Genomic DNA, 19267 nt, shown 5'->3' on the forward strand with positions numbered 1-19267 from the left:
TTGCATGTATTTTGGAAACAAAAACGTATTTAAAAATGCAATACAATAGAACAATATTAAATAAAAAGGAATCCTGAAAATTAGAATGAAAGTTTCTCTCACAAAGTTCAATGCAAAATTTCCTTTTGATTATTTTAAAATTTTATCCATTTTAGTAATTTTTCAAGACTATATAACACAATTACTTACAATTATTTTTTTTCCAAATGCAATACTGAACTCTAGATTGGAAGGTGAAAAACAAAACAGAGAAAAACTACAGACACAAATGCATTACCCTTCTTGTGCAAGTTCTGCTGTGCTTGAAGAGGAAAGTCAGACATCAAAACTAAACCTTCAGCGAAAACGAGATAAATGGCTTCTTTTAAAGGACAGCCTAATAGATAAGATTGACATCCTGACAATTGAGCTTTCTAAACTCGAAAATGAGATCTACCAAGTAAATAATGACCATAGAATGAAGACATTACTTTTAGAACAAACTCAGAGACAATTAAAAGAGTTCAAAGATAAATTAAAGCAACTCAAAAACGAAAAATCTATACAACAGAAAAACTTGAATAAATTAATTTTCAAAGAAGAGTCCCTGCAAGAAAGATTAGCCCAAATGCAGAAGAAAATTCAGCTGCTTCAGAAACCTTTTGAAGATTCCCAAAACAAAGGGGTCTTCATATCAAAGGGTGTCCAGGTGCAGTTTAAGGATAGCCCCATGACTTTTTGTGCTGATACTGCAAAAAAAGATCCTGTGCTAGAAGAGAGAAATAAAGAGTCAGTTGATGAGAGATGTATTTCTTTAAGAGACAAACTAGGTAAACTTGAAAATGAGAACTCAAAAAACAAGGTAAGTCTTTAAATATTGTCTGACAAACATTTAATATTTTGAAATGAATTTCAAAGTTATTTTGATCAAGATAAATTAGGAATTTGATTTTCTGATATTAGTAACTTTCAATGTAAAATTTCTGATATGCAAAAAAGGACGATGAAAAAGCATTTATGATAAAAAAAAAAACAAGCCAATATCCATTTTTTAGATAAGATGACTAATTTTGATTAAAAAATATTGTGTGCGTTAGCCCATGAAATTTTAAATGCATTATAGCAGTTAGTGAGTGTAGATGGAGTTAAGCACTTTTAAGTAGATACTGATCAACTTGTAGTTCTAATAATTTGCCTAGCATTCCATGTAATGCTGCAATGGAATAAATCATTTGACTCACGGAAACAAGATAAATCCTGAAAAAATATTCTAGGCATAATGTAACAATTCAAATGAGGCATCTAAACTGAGATACTGTTGGACATTACCATTCATAACCATTGAAACATGTTTATCAATCTGAATAGTTTTAATTCAAACTAATATGAACTGATTTTTTAAATATTAAAAAGCTGATCATATTTTTAATAAAATCATAAAGATTACTAACTATGTTTCTTTAGAATTTAGGACAACAGTTCTCTTCAAAGAGACTGTGATTGTGCATTAAGAATTAATTTTGGTGTGTGGTAATAGAGCCATTTTTTAAAGTTTGCTTTTGATTCCCTACTACATATTTATTGTTTATGTCAGTATTTTTTCACTGTTTTTACTAATACTTCTTGCATGATTTCCAGAATTGCAGTTTATGGCATCAGTCAGTGCCTTTCATTTACTGAAAATTTAGCTTTTTTACTGTCTAATAGCAGGTCTCATTTTCTCTGATGCTTATCACGTTTGCAATAAGTGGAATACTACCAACTATAGCACTGTGCAGCAATTTCAGATGAAAAAAATTATATTTTATATTTAGTTTTTATGATCAGGTAGTTGGATATAGATTCATTTCATAGTGGAATTTAATGTTTTTGTACTGATTCAGTTATTTTTGTCAATTATCTTTAGACAATTTTACATTTGTATCTCTTCCTTATTTCCTTTTGAAATATTACTAGAATTTAGTTGACTTTTTACAAGATAATTAATCGTATCTAATGAGATAAAAATGTTAAATGCATTTTACTTTTTAGTTACACTTACTATTGTCACAAATGCAATAGTTTTCTTTATAATGAAACTACACAGGCTTTTTATAATGCATGAATATTAATACACACATATATATTCTTGTATTTTGTGTGTATATGTATATTTATATATGTTTGTATGTTGGTCTTCTACTAGGTTAGAGAATGAAATGAATTTATTTCCCTTTTTTTGTAATCTTGCACCATACTGTATATCTATAAGTGAAAGAGCTACCATATTTTCTCTAATTTTCCCCATTTTCTGTCCATTGACTGGAAGATTGGAATCAGGAGTATAATTTATAACCTTGTATAAAAAGGAACTGCTTTAAAGACTTAACAGGGGCAGCAGCCCCTCTGTCCCGTTCCTTCTTCCCCCCTCCCTTTTTTTTTTTTGTTTCTGCTTTCATCAAATCAGATCAATCCCTTCAAGTAATTTTGTCATGCCTGACAAGCCTAACAGTGATCAGATGATAATTCTCCAGGGGAAACTATGCGAGGAAAGAAAATTCATCTTCTTATCATAAATGTTCTTATTCATATAAGGGCACGTGCAAAGAACTTTTTTTTGAAAAAGAGAAAGGAAAAAACCTAATGTTTCTATCAGATATAAGAAATTATATAGTCTACCTCTACCATTCCCCCACCTTCCATGTGAATTGCATATGAAAAAGTTTATCTCCTACATGGCTTTGGAGGTGTTTTATTTCTGAAGACAGAATGAAAGTAATGGTTTATGATGAGCAAGAAAAGAGGATAGCATTTGGCCCATGCTTGAATGAAAGATGTGTGATATAGGGAAAATAATTTTTTGTTCTACGAACCAAGTTCCAATCCTTTTCTTGATGACTATTTTTATGACAGCTTACTTAACCTCTTTGGGTCTTAACTTTCCTCAAACTGCAAAATGAGGTGATTGCATTAAAAGTCCCTAAGACATTTACTAAAACCATGCTATGATAATCATAAATATATTCAGGCAAGTAAAAGCATATTAATTTCATAGAAGATAAAGGTGCTATATAAAATCAGTAATAGAAATTCTACATACATATTTCTATCAGGATACAATAAGAAAGCTACGAGAAAAAATGGCAGATTCCCAAAAAAACCAACTCACGACTTCACAAGAGATTCAGTCACAACAAAGAGATTTATTCTTGATGCAAAAACAACATAAAGTATGTATGCAACAAATCCATAATTTCTCATTGTTTAATGGAACATTTTCAGTATAATACTTTTTTTAACCAATAGTATAATACATTTTCTGATAATTGTGCCTGTCATTTAAACTAACAGAACGAGACCTATAACATCTACCATTTGTACCCCTTAATACCATTTTTATATTGGGATAATTATATTTACTCATAATATCCTTACAGAAGGAATGATATGTTGTGTGTTTTTTCCTGAGTATTAAGTATATCATACTTTAACTATGTTCTTATGTATGTATGTTTGTGTGTGTGTATAGATAAGTGGATCTATACACAGACACACACACACAGGCTACTTGGTGGAAATATGAATAGAACTTTGCATCTAAAGTTGGAAAGATCTAGGTTCAAAAGTGGCCTCAGACAATATAGGGAAGTTACTTTATCTTTCTTAGCTTCTTTAACTGTACAATGTGTATAATCAAAGCATCTACCTCCCAGAATAGTTGTGAGAATCCAATGAGAAAAGAATTCTAAAGCTCTTAGCACAGTGCCTGATGCATAGTGGATACTTAGGGAATGCTTGTTTCTCTGCTCCAGAAACATAAAAGTCAATATTTTCAGTTATATATAAAAGTAATCATTGTCTCTTATATTTTGAGTAACATCTCTGAATGTTGTGAACCAGTTCCCTTACTTGCTTAACTTCAGTATAACGGTTTTTACTAAGAACTGGTTTATTGCTAGTTTCTTTTTTTTCAAAACTTATTCATTCGTATTTGTATGCTAGAGAAATATTTCTGGTTTTCAGAAATCAACATTGGAATGGAATAAATTTTGTTTCCCAAATCAATTTTTTCCTCTATCACTCAATTCTCTTTATTTCCCTCCCATTCTGTTTGGACCATATTGATGCAAATATTAACTTTTTAAAAAGCCTTTGTGTTGAGACTGACATCAAGGAGCTAGATGTGCACTGAACTTGATAAGGAATCCCAGGGAAGCCATCAATCTGTGTCTATATGAATGAACTCAGTAAAATGCATTCAGAGCAAACTGGCACCTTCTCTTCCCTTTCTTCTTTCCCTGATTAGGGTAGTGACTAAGCTATATTAGAACTGGGTAAAATTTGTGTTTCTTTTTTCTTTAATTAATGAATGTCAGTTCTGTGAATTATACTATGAAAGGATCTGATTAGGTTAACAAGTATATGGGAAAGCCATGCTCTCTTGTCTTTGAAGAATTTGCAGTTTCACTGAGAAGTCAATGCAAAATAGGGAAAATTTCATTACAATACAAGGTATCATGGAAACAAGCACCAAAGGACTTGTGTTATAAGTAAAGTAAGCATTTATTTAAGAGAGCAAGAGTGAAGGACACAGAGAGAGAGAGAGAGAGAAAGAGAAGGTGGAGGGGGAGAAGGAGGAATGGAGGGCAGGAGAGAGGGAGGCAGAGAGGCAGAAAGAAAGATCACTGTGCTTTTACCTTAGATCAGGTGATACTTAATCTAATCTTCTTCCCAACATGAAAAAAAAAATAGCCATCACAAAATTTCTAAGTTAGCACCTCTGGTGAAAGAGCAATTGCCAAATAGCTCAATTTAATAACATATTTTAGATAATTGCATAAATATAATTTGTCAAAAATTTACATCATAAAGTTACTTTTCCAAAGATTATTTTTCTCTAAAACATGTATTTGTCTTTTGAGCAGCAATTTCACTATGTAGCTTGATAATCAACAAGCATAACCTTGATCATTTTACACAAGACATCTCTGGTGTAGTGTATTGGTTTGGAACTGAGAAAATTAGAAAATTCATTCTCTGTAATTTTCTAGCTAGAAGACCCTTAAAAACTTTCTCCAGGGGAAACTATGAGAGGAAAGAAAATTCACATTCTTCTCATAAATGTTCTTATTCATATAAGGGCAGGTGTAAAGAACTGTTTCTGAAAAATAGAAAGTAAAAAACCTAATGTTTCTATCAGTTATAAGAAATTATATAGTCTACCTTTACCATTCTCCGACCTTCCATGTGAATTGCACATGAAAAAGCTTATCTCTTACATGGCTTTGGAGGTGTTTTATTTCTGAAGACAGAATGAAAGTAATGGTTTGTGATGAGCAAGGAAGAGGATAGCATTTGGCCCATGCTTGAATGAAAGATGTGTGATATAGGGAAAATAATTTTTTGTTCTACGAACCAAGTTCCAATCCTTTTCTTGATGACTATTTTTATGACAGCTTACTTAACCTCTTTGGGTCTTAACTTTCCTCAAACTGCATAATGAGGTGATTGCATTAAAAGTCCCAAGACATTTCCTAAAACCATGCTATGATAATCATAAATATATTCAGGCAAGTAAAAGCATATTTATTTCATAGAAGCTAATGGTGCTATATAAAATCAGTAATAGAAATTCTACATACATATTTCTATCAGGATACAACAAGAAAGCTACGAGAAAAAATTGCAGATTGCGAAAAAACCCACTCAGGATTTCACAAGAGATTCAGTCACATCAAAGAGATTTATTCTTGATGCAAAAACAACATAAAGTATGTATGCAACAAATCCATAATTTCTCATTGATTAATGGAACGTTTTCAGTATAATACTTTTTTTAACCAATAGTATAATACATTTTCTGATAATTGCGCCTGTCATTTAAACTAACAGAACGAGATCTATAACACCTACCTTTTGTGCCCCTTAATATCATTTTATATTGGGATAATTATATTTACTCATAATATCCTTACAGAAGGAATGATATGTTGTGTTTTTTTTCCTGAGTATTAAGTATATCATAATTTAACTATGTTCTTATGTATGAATGTTTGTGTGTGTGTATAGATAAGTGGATTTATACACACACACACACTCACACACACACACACACACACACACAGGCTACTTGGTGGAAATATGAATAGAACTTTGCATCTAAATTTGGAAAGATCTAGGTTCAAAAGTGGCCTGAGACAATATAGGGAAGTTACTTTATCTTTCTTAGCTTCTTTAACTGTACAATGTGTATAATCATAGCATCTACCTCGCAGAATAGTTGTGAGAATCCAATGAGAAAAGAATTCTAAAGCTCTTAGCACAGTGCCTGATGCATAGTGGATACTTAGGGAATGCTTGTTTCTCTGCTCCAGAAACATAAAAGTCAATATTTTCAGTTATATATAAAAGTAATCATTGTCTCTTATATTTTGAGTAACATCTCTGAATGTTGAGAACCAGTTCCCTTACTTGCTTAACTTCAGTATAACGGTTTTTACTAAGAACTGGTTTATTGCTAGTTTCATTTTTTTCAAAACTTATTCTTTCATATTTGTATGCTAGAGATATATTTCTGGTTTTCAGAAATCAACATTGGAATGGAATAAATTTTGTTTCCCAAATCAATTTTTTCCTCTATCACTCAATTCCCTTTATTTCCCTCCCATTCTGTTTGGACCATATTGATGCAAATATTAACTTTTTAAAAAGCTTTTCTGTTGAGACTGTCATCAAGGAGCTAGATGTGCACTGAACTTGATAAGGAATCCCAGGGAAGCAATCAATCTGTGTCTATATGAATGAACTCAGTAAAATGCATTCAGAGCAAACTGGCACCTTCTCTTCCCTTTCTTCTTTCCCTGATTAGGGTAGTAACTAAGCTATATTAGAACTGGGTAAAAATTGTGTTTCTTTTTTCTTTAATTAATGAATGTCAGTTCTGTGAATTATACTATGACAGGATCTGATTAGATTAACAAGAATATGGGAAAGCCATGCTCTCTTGTCTTTGAAGAATTTGCAGTTTCACTGAGAAGGCAATGCAAAATAGGGAAAATTTCATTACAATACAAGGTATCATGGGAAACAAGCACCAAAGGACTTGTGTTATAAGTAAAGTAAGCATTTATTTAAGAGAGCAAGAGTGAAGGACACAGAGAGAGAGAGAGAGAGAAAGAGAAGGTGGAGGGGGAGAAGGAAGAATGGAGGGCAGGAGAGAGGGAGGCAGACAGAGAGGCAGAAAGAAAGATCACTGTGCTTTTACCTTAGATCAGGTGACACTTAATCTAGTCTTTTTCCCAACATGAAAAAAAAATAGCCATCACAAAATTTCTAAGTTAGCACCTCTGGTGAAAGAGCAATTGCCAAATAGCTCAATTTAATAACATATTTTAGATAATTGCATAAATATAATTTGTCAAAAATCTACATCAGAAAGTTACTTTTCCAAAGATTATTTTTCTCTAAAACATGTATTTGTCCTTTGAGCAGCAATTTCACTATGTAGCTTTATAATCAACAAGCATAACCTTGATCATTTTACACAAGAAATCTCTGGTGTAGTGTATTGGTTTGGAACTGAGAAAATTAGAAAATTCATTCTCTGTAATTTTCTAGCTAGAAGACCCTTAAAAACTTTCTCCAGGGGAAACTATGAGAGGAAAGAAAATTCATCTTCTTCTCATAAATGTTCCTATTCATATAAGGGCAGGTGCAAAGCACTTTTTCTGAAAAATAGAAAGTAAAAAACCTAATGTTTCTATCAGATATAAGAAATTATATAGTCTACCTTTACCATTCCCCCACGTTCCATGTGAATTGCACATGAAAAAGTTTATCTCCTACATGGCTTTGGAGGTGTTTTATTTCTGAAGACAGAATGAAAGTAATGGTTTGTGATGAGCAAGGAAGAGGATAACATTTGGCCCATGCTTGAATGAAAGATGTGTGATATAGGGAAAATAATTTTTTGTTCTACGAACCAAGTTCCAATCCTTTTCTTGATGACTATTTTTATGACAGCTTACTTAACCTCTTTGGGTCTTAACTTTCCTCAAACTGCAAAATGAGGTGATTGCATTAAAAGTCCCTAAGACTTTTCCTAAAACCATGCTATGATAATCATAAATATATTCAGGCAAGTAAAAGCATATTTATTTCATAGAAGCTAATGGTGCTATATAAAATCAGTAATAGAAATTTTATATACATATTTCTATCAGGATACAACAAGAAAGCTACGAGAAAAAATTGCAGATTCCCAAAAAAACAAACTCACGTCTTTAGAAGAGATTCAGTCACATCAAAGATTTTTATTCTTGAAGCAAAAACTACAGGAAAAGATTGATGAAGACATGCATAAAGTATGTATGCAAAAAATCCATAATTTGTCATTGATTAATGGAACGTTTTCACTATAATACTTTTTTTTACCAATAGTATAATACATTTTTTGATAATTGTGCCTGTCATTTAAAGTAATAGAACGAGATCTATAACACCTACCTTTTGTACCCCTTAATATCATTTTTATATTGGGATAATTATATTTACTCATAATATCCTTACAGAAGGAATGATATGGTGTGTTTTTTTTTTCCTGAGTATTAAGTATATCATACTTTAACTATGTTCTTATGTATGTATGTTTGTGTGTGTGTATAGATAAGTGGATCTATACACACACACACACACACACACACACACAGGCTACTTGGTGGAAATATGAATAGAACTTTGCATCTAAAGTTGGAAAGATCTAGGTTCAAAAGTGGCCTCAGACAATATAGGGAAGTTACTTTATCTTTCTTAGCTTCTTTAACTGTACAATGTGTATAATCATAGCATCTACCTCGCAGAATAGTTGTGAGAATCCAATGAGAAAAGAATTCTAAAGCTCTTAGCACAGTGCCTGATGCATAGTGGATACTTAGGGAATGCTTGTTTCTCTGCTCCAGAAACATAAAAGTCAATATTTTCAGTTATATATAAAAGTAATAATTGTCTCTTATATTTTGAGTAACATCTCTGAATGTTGTGAACCAGTTCCCTTACTTGCTTAACTTCAGTATAACGGTTTTTACTAAGAACTGGTTTATTGCTAGTTTCTTTTTTTTCAAAACTTATTCATTCGTATTTGTATGCTAGAGATATATTTCTGGTTTTCAGAAATCAACATTGGAATGGAATAAGTTTTGTTTCCCAAATCAATTTTTTCCTCTATCACTCAATTCCCTTTATTTCCCTCCCATTCTGTTTGGACCATATTGATTCAAATATTAACTTTTTAAAAAGCCTTTGTGTTGAGAACTGACATCAAGGAGCTAGATGTGCACTGAACTTGATAAGGAATCACAGGGAAGCCATCAATCTGTGTCTATATGAATGAACTCAGTAAAATGCATTCAGAGCAAACTGGCACCTTTTCTTCCCTTTCTTCTTTCCCTGATTAGGGTAGTAACTAAGCTATATTAGAACTGGGTAAAAATTGTGTTTCTTTTTTCTTTAATTAATGAATGTCAGTTCTGTGAATTATACTATGACAGGTTCTGATTAGGTTCACAAGAATATGGGAAAGCCATGCTCTCTTGTCTTTGAAGAATTTGCAGTTTCACTGAGAAGGCAATGCAAAATAGGGAAAATTTCATTACAATACAAGGTATCATGGAAACAAGCACCAAAGGACTTGTGTTATAAGTAAAGTAAGCATTTATTTAAGAGAGCAAGAGTGAAGGACACAGAGAGAGAGAGAGAGAGAGAAAGAGAAGGTGGAGGGGGAGAAGGAGGAATGGAGGGCAGGAGAGAGGGAGGCAGACAGAGAGGCAGAAAGAAAGATCACTGTGCTTTTACCTTAGATCAGGTGACACTTAATCTAATCTTCTTCCCAACATGAAAAAAAAATAGCCATCACAAAATTTCTAAGTTAGCACCTCTGGTGAAAGAGCAATTGCCAAATAGCTCAATTTAATAACATATTTTAGATAATTGCATAAATATAATTTGTCAAAAATCTACATCAGAAAGTTACTTTTCCAAAGATTATTTTTCTCTAAAACATGTATTTGTCCTTTGAGCAGCAATTTCACTATGTAGCTTTATAATCAACAAGCATAACCTTGATCATTTTACACAAGACATCTCTGGTGTAGTGTATTGGTTTGGAACTGAGAAAATTAGAAAATTCATTCTCTGTAATTGTCTAGCTAGAAGACCCTTAAAAACTTTCTTAAGGTCATTTACCTCAGACAACTCTTTAGGGTTTCTATTCTAGATGGCTGTGATCTATATTTATGAAGTGCCCTGTGCTACATTTTAGTGCATTTTACATATTGGGTGTATATGCCAAAAAGTGGATTAAATATAGTCACACTTGGAATATAAGAATACATAACTTTGTGTCTATGCAATGGGCTACTGCTTGATGGACTAGTAAAATTTTGTGAAATTTTAATACTTATGTACAGGCATCACTAATTCAGAGTTAAGGATAAGATTGTGATTTAATTTTTAAAGTTGAAAATTTTGAAACATTTTGTTTGGGATTTTTATAGTTCCAGAAATCTCGAGAGGAGGATAAGCAGAATTTTAAGGAGTATCTTCAGTATCTTAAGGAGAGGAAAGATTCTTTACAAAAGTAAGAGTCAAAGCATTTTTATAATTTAGTGTTATGTCTCGTTGCAGAGCAAATCAAAATAATAAATTGACAAAATATATTTGTAATAGAACATAATGCAAATCTACTTTTTTCTAATGGAAAAGAGGAATAATCTGCTTAAGTAGAATTTATTTTGAGATGAATAAATAAATAAATTGTACTCAGCACTGGGAATATAAATATCAAAAGTATCTTGGACTTCAAGTAAAATGTACCTTTTATAAAGTAACTGACACTTTGGTCCTGAGAGTTTTCGGGATGAGAAATGTAGGAAAGTAGATTGGATGACATGTTCCAAAAAATACTGGTGTTCATCTTGGCACTTTATTCAAGTGTTGCACTTTAACCATAATGGAAATCATCAGCAGAATTTCAATGGATAAGCCATATAAATTACTGCTAGAAAATAATTATTTTTCCCATCAAGATCTAGGCTTGAAGCAGTGTAATCTAATGTATCCACAACCTGCTTCCAAATCATGGAAATTTTTGTTAGGTTTGAATATCTGACTTCTTATTTGCTGTGTATCATGGGCCAGTCACTTTGTTTCCCACAAAATACTCTCAAAGTATACATTGAAGAACTGCCACAGGTACACACTGAGAGAAGCAGTTTCTTCATGAAGATTTCCCTATTTCAGTCAAAATATTACACCCCTTATTACACCCCCCCAACAAAATGTCCCTTCAAAAAGCATCTTGACTAATTGTGTCTTATGAGGATTTTTCCCCAGAATTATATAATTAGCTTTTTTTTTCATATCCAGTTGCTAATATAGCATATACTTATGTTAAACTCTTTCTGAAGAATTATCAAAACACAGATTTTCTTTAAAAAAAAAAAGAAAGAAAATTGGCCGACTTTTTGATCTCTAGAAACAATCGTAAGCGAACTAAGTCAAGTGAGAAGAGTTCAAACCTTGAGTCTGTGACTCTGAGTCAAAATCTGAACCTCTCAGTGCTGGTAGGACACTTTGGAAGGCATAAGCTTGCAAGTTTGAATAGGTGGACAATATCTACCTACAACAAGGAAATCACTACTCCCAATCACACGATTTCAGATCATGATCATGTTTGTTTGAGAGTTATCCTAAAAAAAAAAAAAAAAAAAAAAAAAAGATATACTTGTCTAGATAATATCATTGTATGATAGGAGATAGGAGTAATTATATGCAAATATAAGTATCTTAGAAGGATTTCTTAAAAGTTTTCCTCATAACTGTGTCCCAGATTCGAAATAGTATCTGTTTTTGATCCCTATGCCTTTGCATAATCCATAATGTGGAATTTACATACACCTCTTGAAATCTCTAGCTCACCCAGTCAAAAAGCTCAACCCAAAAAAAGCCCATAAGTCTCCCATAAGACTTTCTGTGTGTTCTTTTTTTAATTCCTTTCTTCAATTACTTTATATTTATTCCCAGTATCCTGTATTCATTTATTTACCTGTGCATGATGTTCTCATTGGAATAAAATGAAATATTTTAGAAGCCAATTTTTTTTTTTTACTTTTCTCTTTAAATCTAACTTCCAGTCTTTGCAAGTAAGGCACTGAAACTTATAAGAAACTGTTAAATTCAATTAACTATAAAAAAGTTCTTCAAAGCTTTGAATTGTTGACAATATATTAACTTTTTTATAGGCTTAAAATGAAAAGTGCCACATTTGAAGATGCAATAAAGCAGCAAATGAACAAAACTGGAAAACTTCCCAAACAGTTTTTGGAATTTCTTATCGTAAGTCAGCTCTGGGATTTAATTTTTCTCATTTGAAAAATAATTTCTTTAAGTGGTAGATTACACTGCTTCAACAATTCTAAGTTGAGGGAAATAGAGTTTCCTATTGTTCTTTTTTTTCCTTTAATAGCTTTTTCACCTTTGCATAATCTTCTACATTTTTCTTCCTCCTCTCCTCTAATACATCAAGCAATCCAATATAAGTGAAACACATGCAATCTTTGTAAACATATTTCCATAGTCTTCATGTTAAGCAAGTAAATCAAATCAAAAGGGAAAAATATGAGAAATAATAAAAATCAACCAAAAAGAGGTGAAAATATTACGGTTTCATCTACATTCAGTGTCCACAGTTTTCTTTTTGTGCTTGTATATCACTTTCCATCACAAGCCTATTGACAATTTCTTGAATCTCTTCATTGTTAAAAAGAACCTAGTCCATCACAGTTGATCATCATATAATTTTCTTGTTAGTGTGTACAATTTTCCCTGGGGGGTTCTTGCTTCACTCAACATCTGTTCATATAAATCTTTCCAGGCTTTTCTAAAATCAACCTGTTCATTATTTATTTATAGAATAATACTCCATTATATTCATATAGCATAATTTATTCACCCATTCCCCAAATGATGGGCATCTACCCAATTTCTAGTTTCTACAAAATTAGAAAAAGGGCTGCTACCATTTTTTTTTGCACAAGCAGATCCTTTCCCCTCTTTTATGATCTCTTTGGGCTACAGATCCCAGCAGAGACACTGCTGAATAAAAGGGAATTTAGAGTTTGATCATTCTTTGGGCATCGTTACAAATTACTCTCAAGAATGGTCAGATCATTTCAAAACCCCACAAACAATGCAATAGTATTCTAGTTTTCCCACATCCTCTTCATCATTTATCATCTTTTCCTGACATCTTAATCAATCTTAACCAAGCACTATGAAATGATACATCAGCATTGCCTTAATTGTATTTCTCTAATCAGTAGTGAAATACAGCATTTTTTTATATGATTAGAAATGGCTTGTATTTGTTCAACTGAAAATTGTTCATATCCTTTGATCATTTATCAATTGGGGAATGCTTTATATCCTTATAAATTTGAATTCATCTCTATATATTTTAGAAATGAAGCTTTTATCAAAAACACTGGATAGAAAAATTGTTTCTCAGCTTTTTTTGCCTCCTAAACTTGGCTACATTGGCTTTGTGTGTGGAAAAAACATTATTTTCTTTTTTTTAATGGCAGAATAAAGGCAGGAATTTGTCCAATCGCTTCCCCAGACTTTTCCAAACTCCTTTGAATAATGACTGTAAACAAATCTTAAAGGATTAGACTACCCAAAAAGTAGAACATTTTCCAGCCAAATCCAACTTAGAAGCAAGCTCAGTACAAAAGGTCTGTGATACCAGGGTGGGAGTCCTATAGATTATTCTCATTATTATGGCAGTTACAAAGAGCATATACAGACAGAAAATATGGATGTGAGTTGAAAACTAAGGGATACTATCTTTTTGAAAAAATGATAAATGTAGAGGGAGAAAAGGGAATGGAGAAATGGAATGCTGCCAATTATCTGCCATAAAAAGGAACCAAGTAAAAGCTTTTATAGTGAAAGGGAGGTGAGGGAAGAAAAGGTGAGTGAGTGAACCTTACTTCCATCAGAATTCATTCAAATAGGAAATAACATATCAATAAGAGTATAGAAATCTATTTTACCCTACAGGAAAATAGAAGGGAAAATGGGATATGGGAAAGGGGGAGGATGATAAAAGAGAAGGCATGTTGGGGGAGGGAATGGTCAGTAGCAGGATGCTTTTGATGAGGGACATGGTAAAGGCTAAGGTAAATAAATTAAACGTAAATAAATGGGAGAAAATAGAAACAGCAATTGGAAAAAATTGAAGCAAGCTTCTATGATGAAATAATATTCTCTAGAAAATGATGAGCAGGATGCTCTCAGGAAAAAAAAAAAAAACAAAAAACAAAACAAAACAAAACAAAACAAACGAACAAAAAAACAAATAAAAAAAAAAACAATCCTGGAAAGTTCACCATGAACAAAATCAAAGTATGCAAATTAATACTATATGTAAATATTCTAGGATGATCAACTAATGATAATGTTATTTTCCTCAGTGGTACAATCATCCACATCTTCCCTGAAGGACTTATGATCAAACTCTTATCCATACTCAGAGAAGGAACTGATGGAGTCTATTTATATATTGAAGCATTCTTTATTACTCTCTTTATCTCTCTCTCTTTTTGTAACTATATTTTTCTTGAGGATTTTTATTTTCATTAGGGTGGGAGATCTATGTTTTTTTTTTCCACAACCTGAATCTTATGGAAAGGTTTTGCATAAATACACATGTGGTTTCTTTATTGTAAGTGGGGATAATCGAGAGAACCTTGAACTCAAAAATATTAAAAACAAATGTAAAAAAAGCTGTATACAATGCAACTGGAGAAAAATTAAAATATGCAAAGATAGGTTCCAACATTCGCTCATAAAAAACCTTGTGTTCAAATTTTTCTCCCTCCCTTTCTTCATTAGCTAACTTAGACAGCAAGTATTCCAATATATGCAAGCATGTACAATTCTTCTCTACATATTTCCACATTTATCAAGGTTGTGCAGATTTTAAAAAAACTTAACATAATCAAAATTATCCAATTTGCGTTTCAAAATGTGTTCTCCACTTCTCTTTGTCCATCTTTCTCCACAGAGCTGACTATTCCCTATTCTCCTCATTTGCTTATATTATCACCCTTTTTATCTAAATCATGAATACATTTCAGATTCCTTGATATAGAGTGTTAAATATTGGTGAAAACCTAGGTTCTGCCATATTAATTTCCAATTTTGCCAGCAATTTGTGTCAAATAGTGTGTTCTTAATCACTGACTATTTTGTCTTGTGAATTTAACCTCTTACTCTGATCTACTACTCTATTGCTTAGCCTGTAGTAGATGATTTTGAAGATTACTGCTTTAAAACATAGTTTTAGGTGTGATTGATACAGCAAGGCCACATTTCTTTGCATTTTTTTTTCACTTTCACTATGTTCTTTGAAATTCTTGATGTTTTGTTCTACCAGGTAAGTTATGTTTTTATTTTTCTAGCTGTATAATTTCTAGGCAGTGTGTATGAGACTGTCTAAGTAAATTATTTTAAGCAGAATTGTCATTTTTATGATATTAGATTGGCCTACTCATGAGCACTTAATATTTTTCGGTTGTTTAGATCTAGTTTTATTTGCATGAAATGTATTTTGTAATTGTGTCCTGGCTTACTTTGCTCCCAAACATTTTGTATATAAAATCTGTCTATCTCTTGCTGTTGGGCTTTGTTGGTGACATACAAAAGTGCTGATGATTTATAGGGGTTTATTTTATACCCTGCAACTTTGCTAAAATTGTTAATTGTTCCTAGTGGTTTTTTAGTTGATTTTCTAGGATTCTCTAAATGTACCATCATATTATCTGCAAAGACTGATGATTTTGTTTCCTTGTGAACTACTCTAATTCCTTCAATTTCTTTTCTTACTGTTAAAGCTAACATTTCTAACACAATATTAATAATAATGATGAAAATGGGCAACCTCATTTCACCACTGATCTTATTGGGAATGCTTCTACCTTGTTGAATTATATCTAATACTTTAACTGATTTAACCATTTTAAAGAAAACTCCATTTATTTTTCTGCTCTCCACATAGGGATGGGTGGTGTACTTTGCTCAAGGTTTTTTTGTTTGTTTTTGTTTTTTAACATCTATTGAGATAACCATCAATAAGATCAATTATGCTGGTAATTTTCCTAGTACAGAACCAGCTCAGCCTTTCTGGTATAAAGCCCAGTTGGTGATAGTGTATTATCCTGATGATAAGTTCTATTAATCTTTTTGCTTCAACATTTATTAGGGAAACTTCTGTAATTTTCTTTTTCTGCTTTGGTTCTTCTCACTTTAGATTTCAGTAACATATTTGTGTCATGGCAAGAAAGTGATAGAACTCTTACTTTCCCTATTTTCCCACATAGTTTGTGGAGTATTGGAATTAATTGTTCTTGAAATGTTTGGTAGAATTTACTTGTAAATCCATCTGGACCTAGAGATTTTTCCTTGGGGAGTCCATTGTTGGTTTATTCAACTTCTTTTTTTCTAAAACGGGACTATGTAAAAGTATTTTATTTCCTCATCTTTTAATCTCTTCTTATTAATGTCTAATCAAGTCATCGTTCCCAAATCTAATATTACAAAATGCTTAATATGTGTTTGTTATGTCCCTGTCCAGTTTATCATCATAGATATGTCTCTGTACAGTATATAATAAAGTACTAAAGTGGGTGATGATACAAAAATTAAAAACTAACTAGAATGGTCTGCTCCACATATGCCACAGGCAAAAGTAAAATAGAATGTATGAATGCAGAAATTGTTGTGGCAAGATACCAAATGAAGTAAAATAGATATGAGAAGTGTGGAAAATATTCAGGAAATGGGATCAGGAGTGCAGTAGATAGAATATTATAGTTAGCAAGGAAAGGGGTTTGAACAATGAACAATGAAAAAGACAAGTTCCTGTAGAATTTTAATTTACCAGGGCAATGGGAATATACTATGAGGTGAGAATCGATTGGCTGGCAGGCTAAATCCACAGAAGAGTTTAGGAGACTGAAAGTGGTTAGGGAAAGGGTTATACCCTTGTTAGAGGAAGTATGTAAGTATGTATTGTCCTTCATTTTCAAAAAGTACCCAGACTGCATCACTATGTTAAGAGTCAAGGTACAGTGTGTCTGTCTGTGGCTGATCAGACAAATACAAACTTAGAATACTCTGCCACAATTTAGATACAAATATTCCCTGTGAATATTTGGGGTGGCATCTCTACCTTTGTGCATCTCCCGTGTTTTCTGGGCTAACGCAATTCAACTTTGTTCATAAAACATAGCACCTTCACTGATGAGGGCATGCCTTGCTGTGCAGTTCTGTGCCAGTCTCTCCCATGTCATACAATCAATTTTAAAGTCCTTAAGAGACACCTTAAGAGTGTTCTTATATTGATATTTCTGTCTACCTTGTGAGCACTTCTCCTATGTGAGTTCTCCATGAAATAAAAATTTTTGTAAGCATTCATTTGGCATTCAAGCAATGTAGCCATCCCAAAGGAGTTCTGCTTTCTACAGGAGAGTTAGAATGCTTGGCAGGTTATTTTGAGAAAGGACCTCAGTGTAGGGTATTTTATCCTTCTAGGTGATTCCCAGAATCTTCTTAAGGCAATTCAAATGGAAGCAATTCAGTGTCCCCAGAAGGGATTTAGCATCCTATGAGAAGGAGAAAGATTCCATGAAGCATGCATGAGTGAGGTTTGAAAAGAAAGATACCATGAGGTGAAGCATGGCAGGCTAACAGAAAAGAATTTAGGGAAAGAAACTCTACACCACGAGAGCATCTTTTATAGGGGAAATTTAACCTTGAGGGTTTGACATCATAACTTGGCTTCCTGATTGAATACAGTAAATTCAAGTTTGCAAAGACCTCCATCAATTATCTTCCCTAACATTCAATGAATATTACAATTTTAGCTTCAAACTTCTCTGTTACCACAACTAGCTGCCCAGGACTTCATCACTTAAGGACTTTACATCTCCCAGAAAATTCTGGTCTCCAAAGATTTTCTATAAAGGTTTCTCTATTAGAAAAATGTCTTCTTTTACATAATAGGATTCATATAAAAAGAATCTATTGTGTTTGTGTGTGTGTGATTATATTCTATTAAATAGACTTTTTCAAGTATTTGAAAGCATTCACAGGTGGCAAAAATATTAGACATTTTTTTTTCATGAATGAAAGTAATAAAGACACAAAGTTAACTTTGACAGAAAGAAAAAAAATCTAACAGAGAGATCCCAAAGAGAAATAGATGGTTTCAAAGAACTTTTTTTCAGAGTGTTGAAACATTTAGGGGCAGTATTTACAGAGGCTCTCAGAACCACAGAGCTTATGACACTCTGCTTCTATAATCCTAAAGATGAAAAATGTCCCTGAAAAGAATTATTAACAGACAGAAACAACTTGACTTTTCCTCGTTTATCTTTTTTATCTTTTTTCAGTCCCAACCCTACACCAAACACCAAACAGGTTATATTATATATATATATATATATATATATATATATATATATATATATATATATATATATATATATATAGAGAGAGAGAGAGAGAGAGAGAGAGAGAGAGAGAGAGAGAGAGATACATATATATATATGTATATGTATATATCTATCTATCTATATATATGTGTATATATCTATATCTATATCTATATCTATATCTATATCTATATCTATACATATGTAGATATAATCATACAAATACATACACACTAATAGACACAAACACATACCTTCCTTTCATCCCTCTCCTGACAACAAGTAAGCTATAGTTTAAAAAAAGATATATTTATTTCTATATTTCTCTCTATATATACATATATAGATATAGATATAGATATAGATATAGATATAGATATAGATATAGATATATAGATATGTAATCTCCCCACACATATATCCCACATACCCACATATCTTTCCTATCACTGCTGATTCCTTCATTAAATTCTGCTCCATAAGTTGGCTTATTATAATTTAACTCCCCCCACCCAGGGATTCCTTTTTTGTTTTCTTTCCTGGAGTTTTGCTTCCCCATTCACCTACTCCTCCCTGCTTATTTACTTATAGTTTTTGGAGGTACTATATCCTTCATGGTATATATGTAGTATTAACAATTGAATCCATTCCCTAGGTGAATAGATTTTCAGAACTATGAGCCCTTGTCCCTCTAATGCCATCTTCTGCATCTCACTTGTATAATATGGTTACTCTTTTTACCCTTACTCTGCCAATTT

The 19267-nt window shown here is 32.3% G+C and overlaps 1 protein-coding gene and 1 long non-coding RNA gene across 5 annotated transcripts in view; one reads left to right on the forward strand and one right to left on the reverse strand.

Moving 5' to 3' along the window:
• Nucleotides 1–19267, forward strand: part of LOC141544586 (ankyrin repeat domain-containing protein 26-like) — a 133945-nt gene that overhangs the window by 87454 nt on the left and 27224 nt on the right. For all 4 annotated transcript variants that reach the window (XM_074270960.1, XM_074270958.1, XM_074270959.1 and 1 more), the window contains 6 exons: nucleotides 226–841; nucleotides 3072–3188; nucleotides 5614–5729; nucleotides 8181–8321; nucleotides 10509–10591; nucleotides 12255–12348. In XM_074270960.1, the coding sequence (XP_074127061.1) occupies nucleotides 226–841; nucleotides 3072–3188; nucleotides 5614–5712 (832 nt within the window). In that variant the 3' untranslated portion in view covers nucleotides 5713–5729; nucleotides 8181–8321; nucleotides 10509–10591; nucleotides 12255–12348. The remainder of the gene's footprint in view (nucleotides 1–225; nucleotides 842–3071; nucleotides 3189–5613; nucleotides 5730–8180; nucleotides 8322–10508; nucleotides 10592–12254; nucleotides 12349–19267) is intronic.
• LOC141544587 (uncharacterized) overlaps nucleotides 1–19267 on the reverse strand; it is a 76694-nt gene that overhangs the window by 30609 nt on the left and 26818 nt on the right. The window lies entirely within an intron of this gene.

This window comes from Sminthopsis crassicaudata, chromosome 5, assembly GCF_048593235.1.
Source record: "Sminthopsis crassicaudata isolate SCR6 chromosome 5, ASM4859323v1, whole genome shotgun sequence".
Classification (NCBI taxonomy): Eukaryota; Metazoa; Chordata; class Mammalia; order Dasyuromorphia; family Dasyuridae; genus Sminthopsis; species Sminthopsis crassicaudata.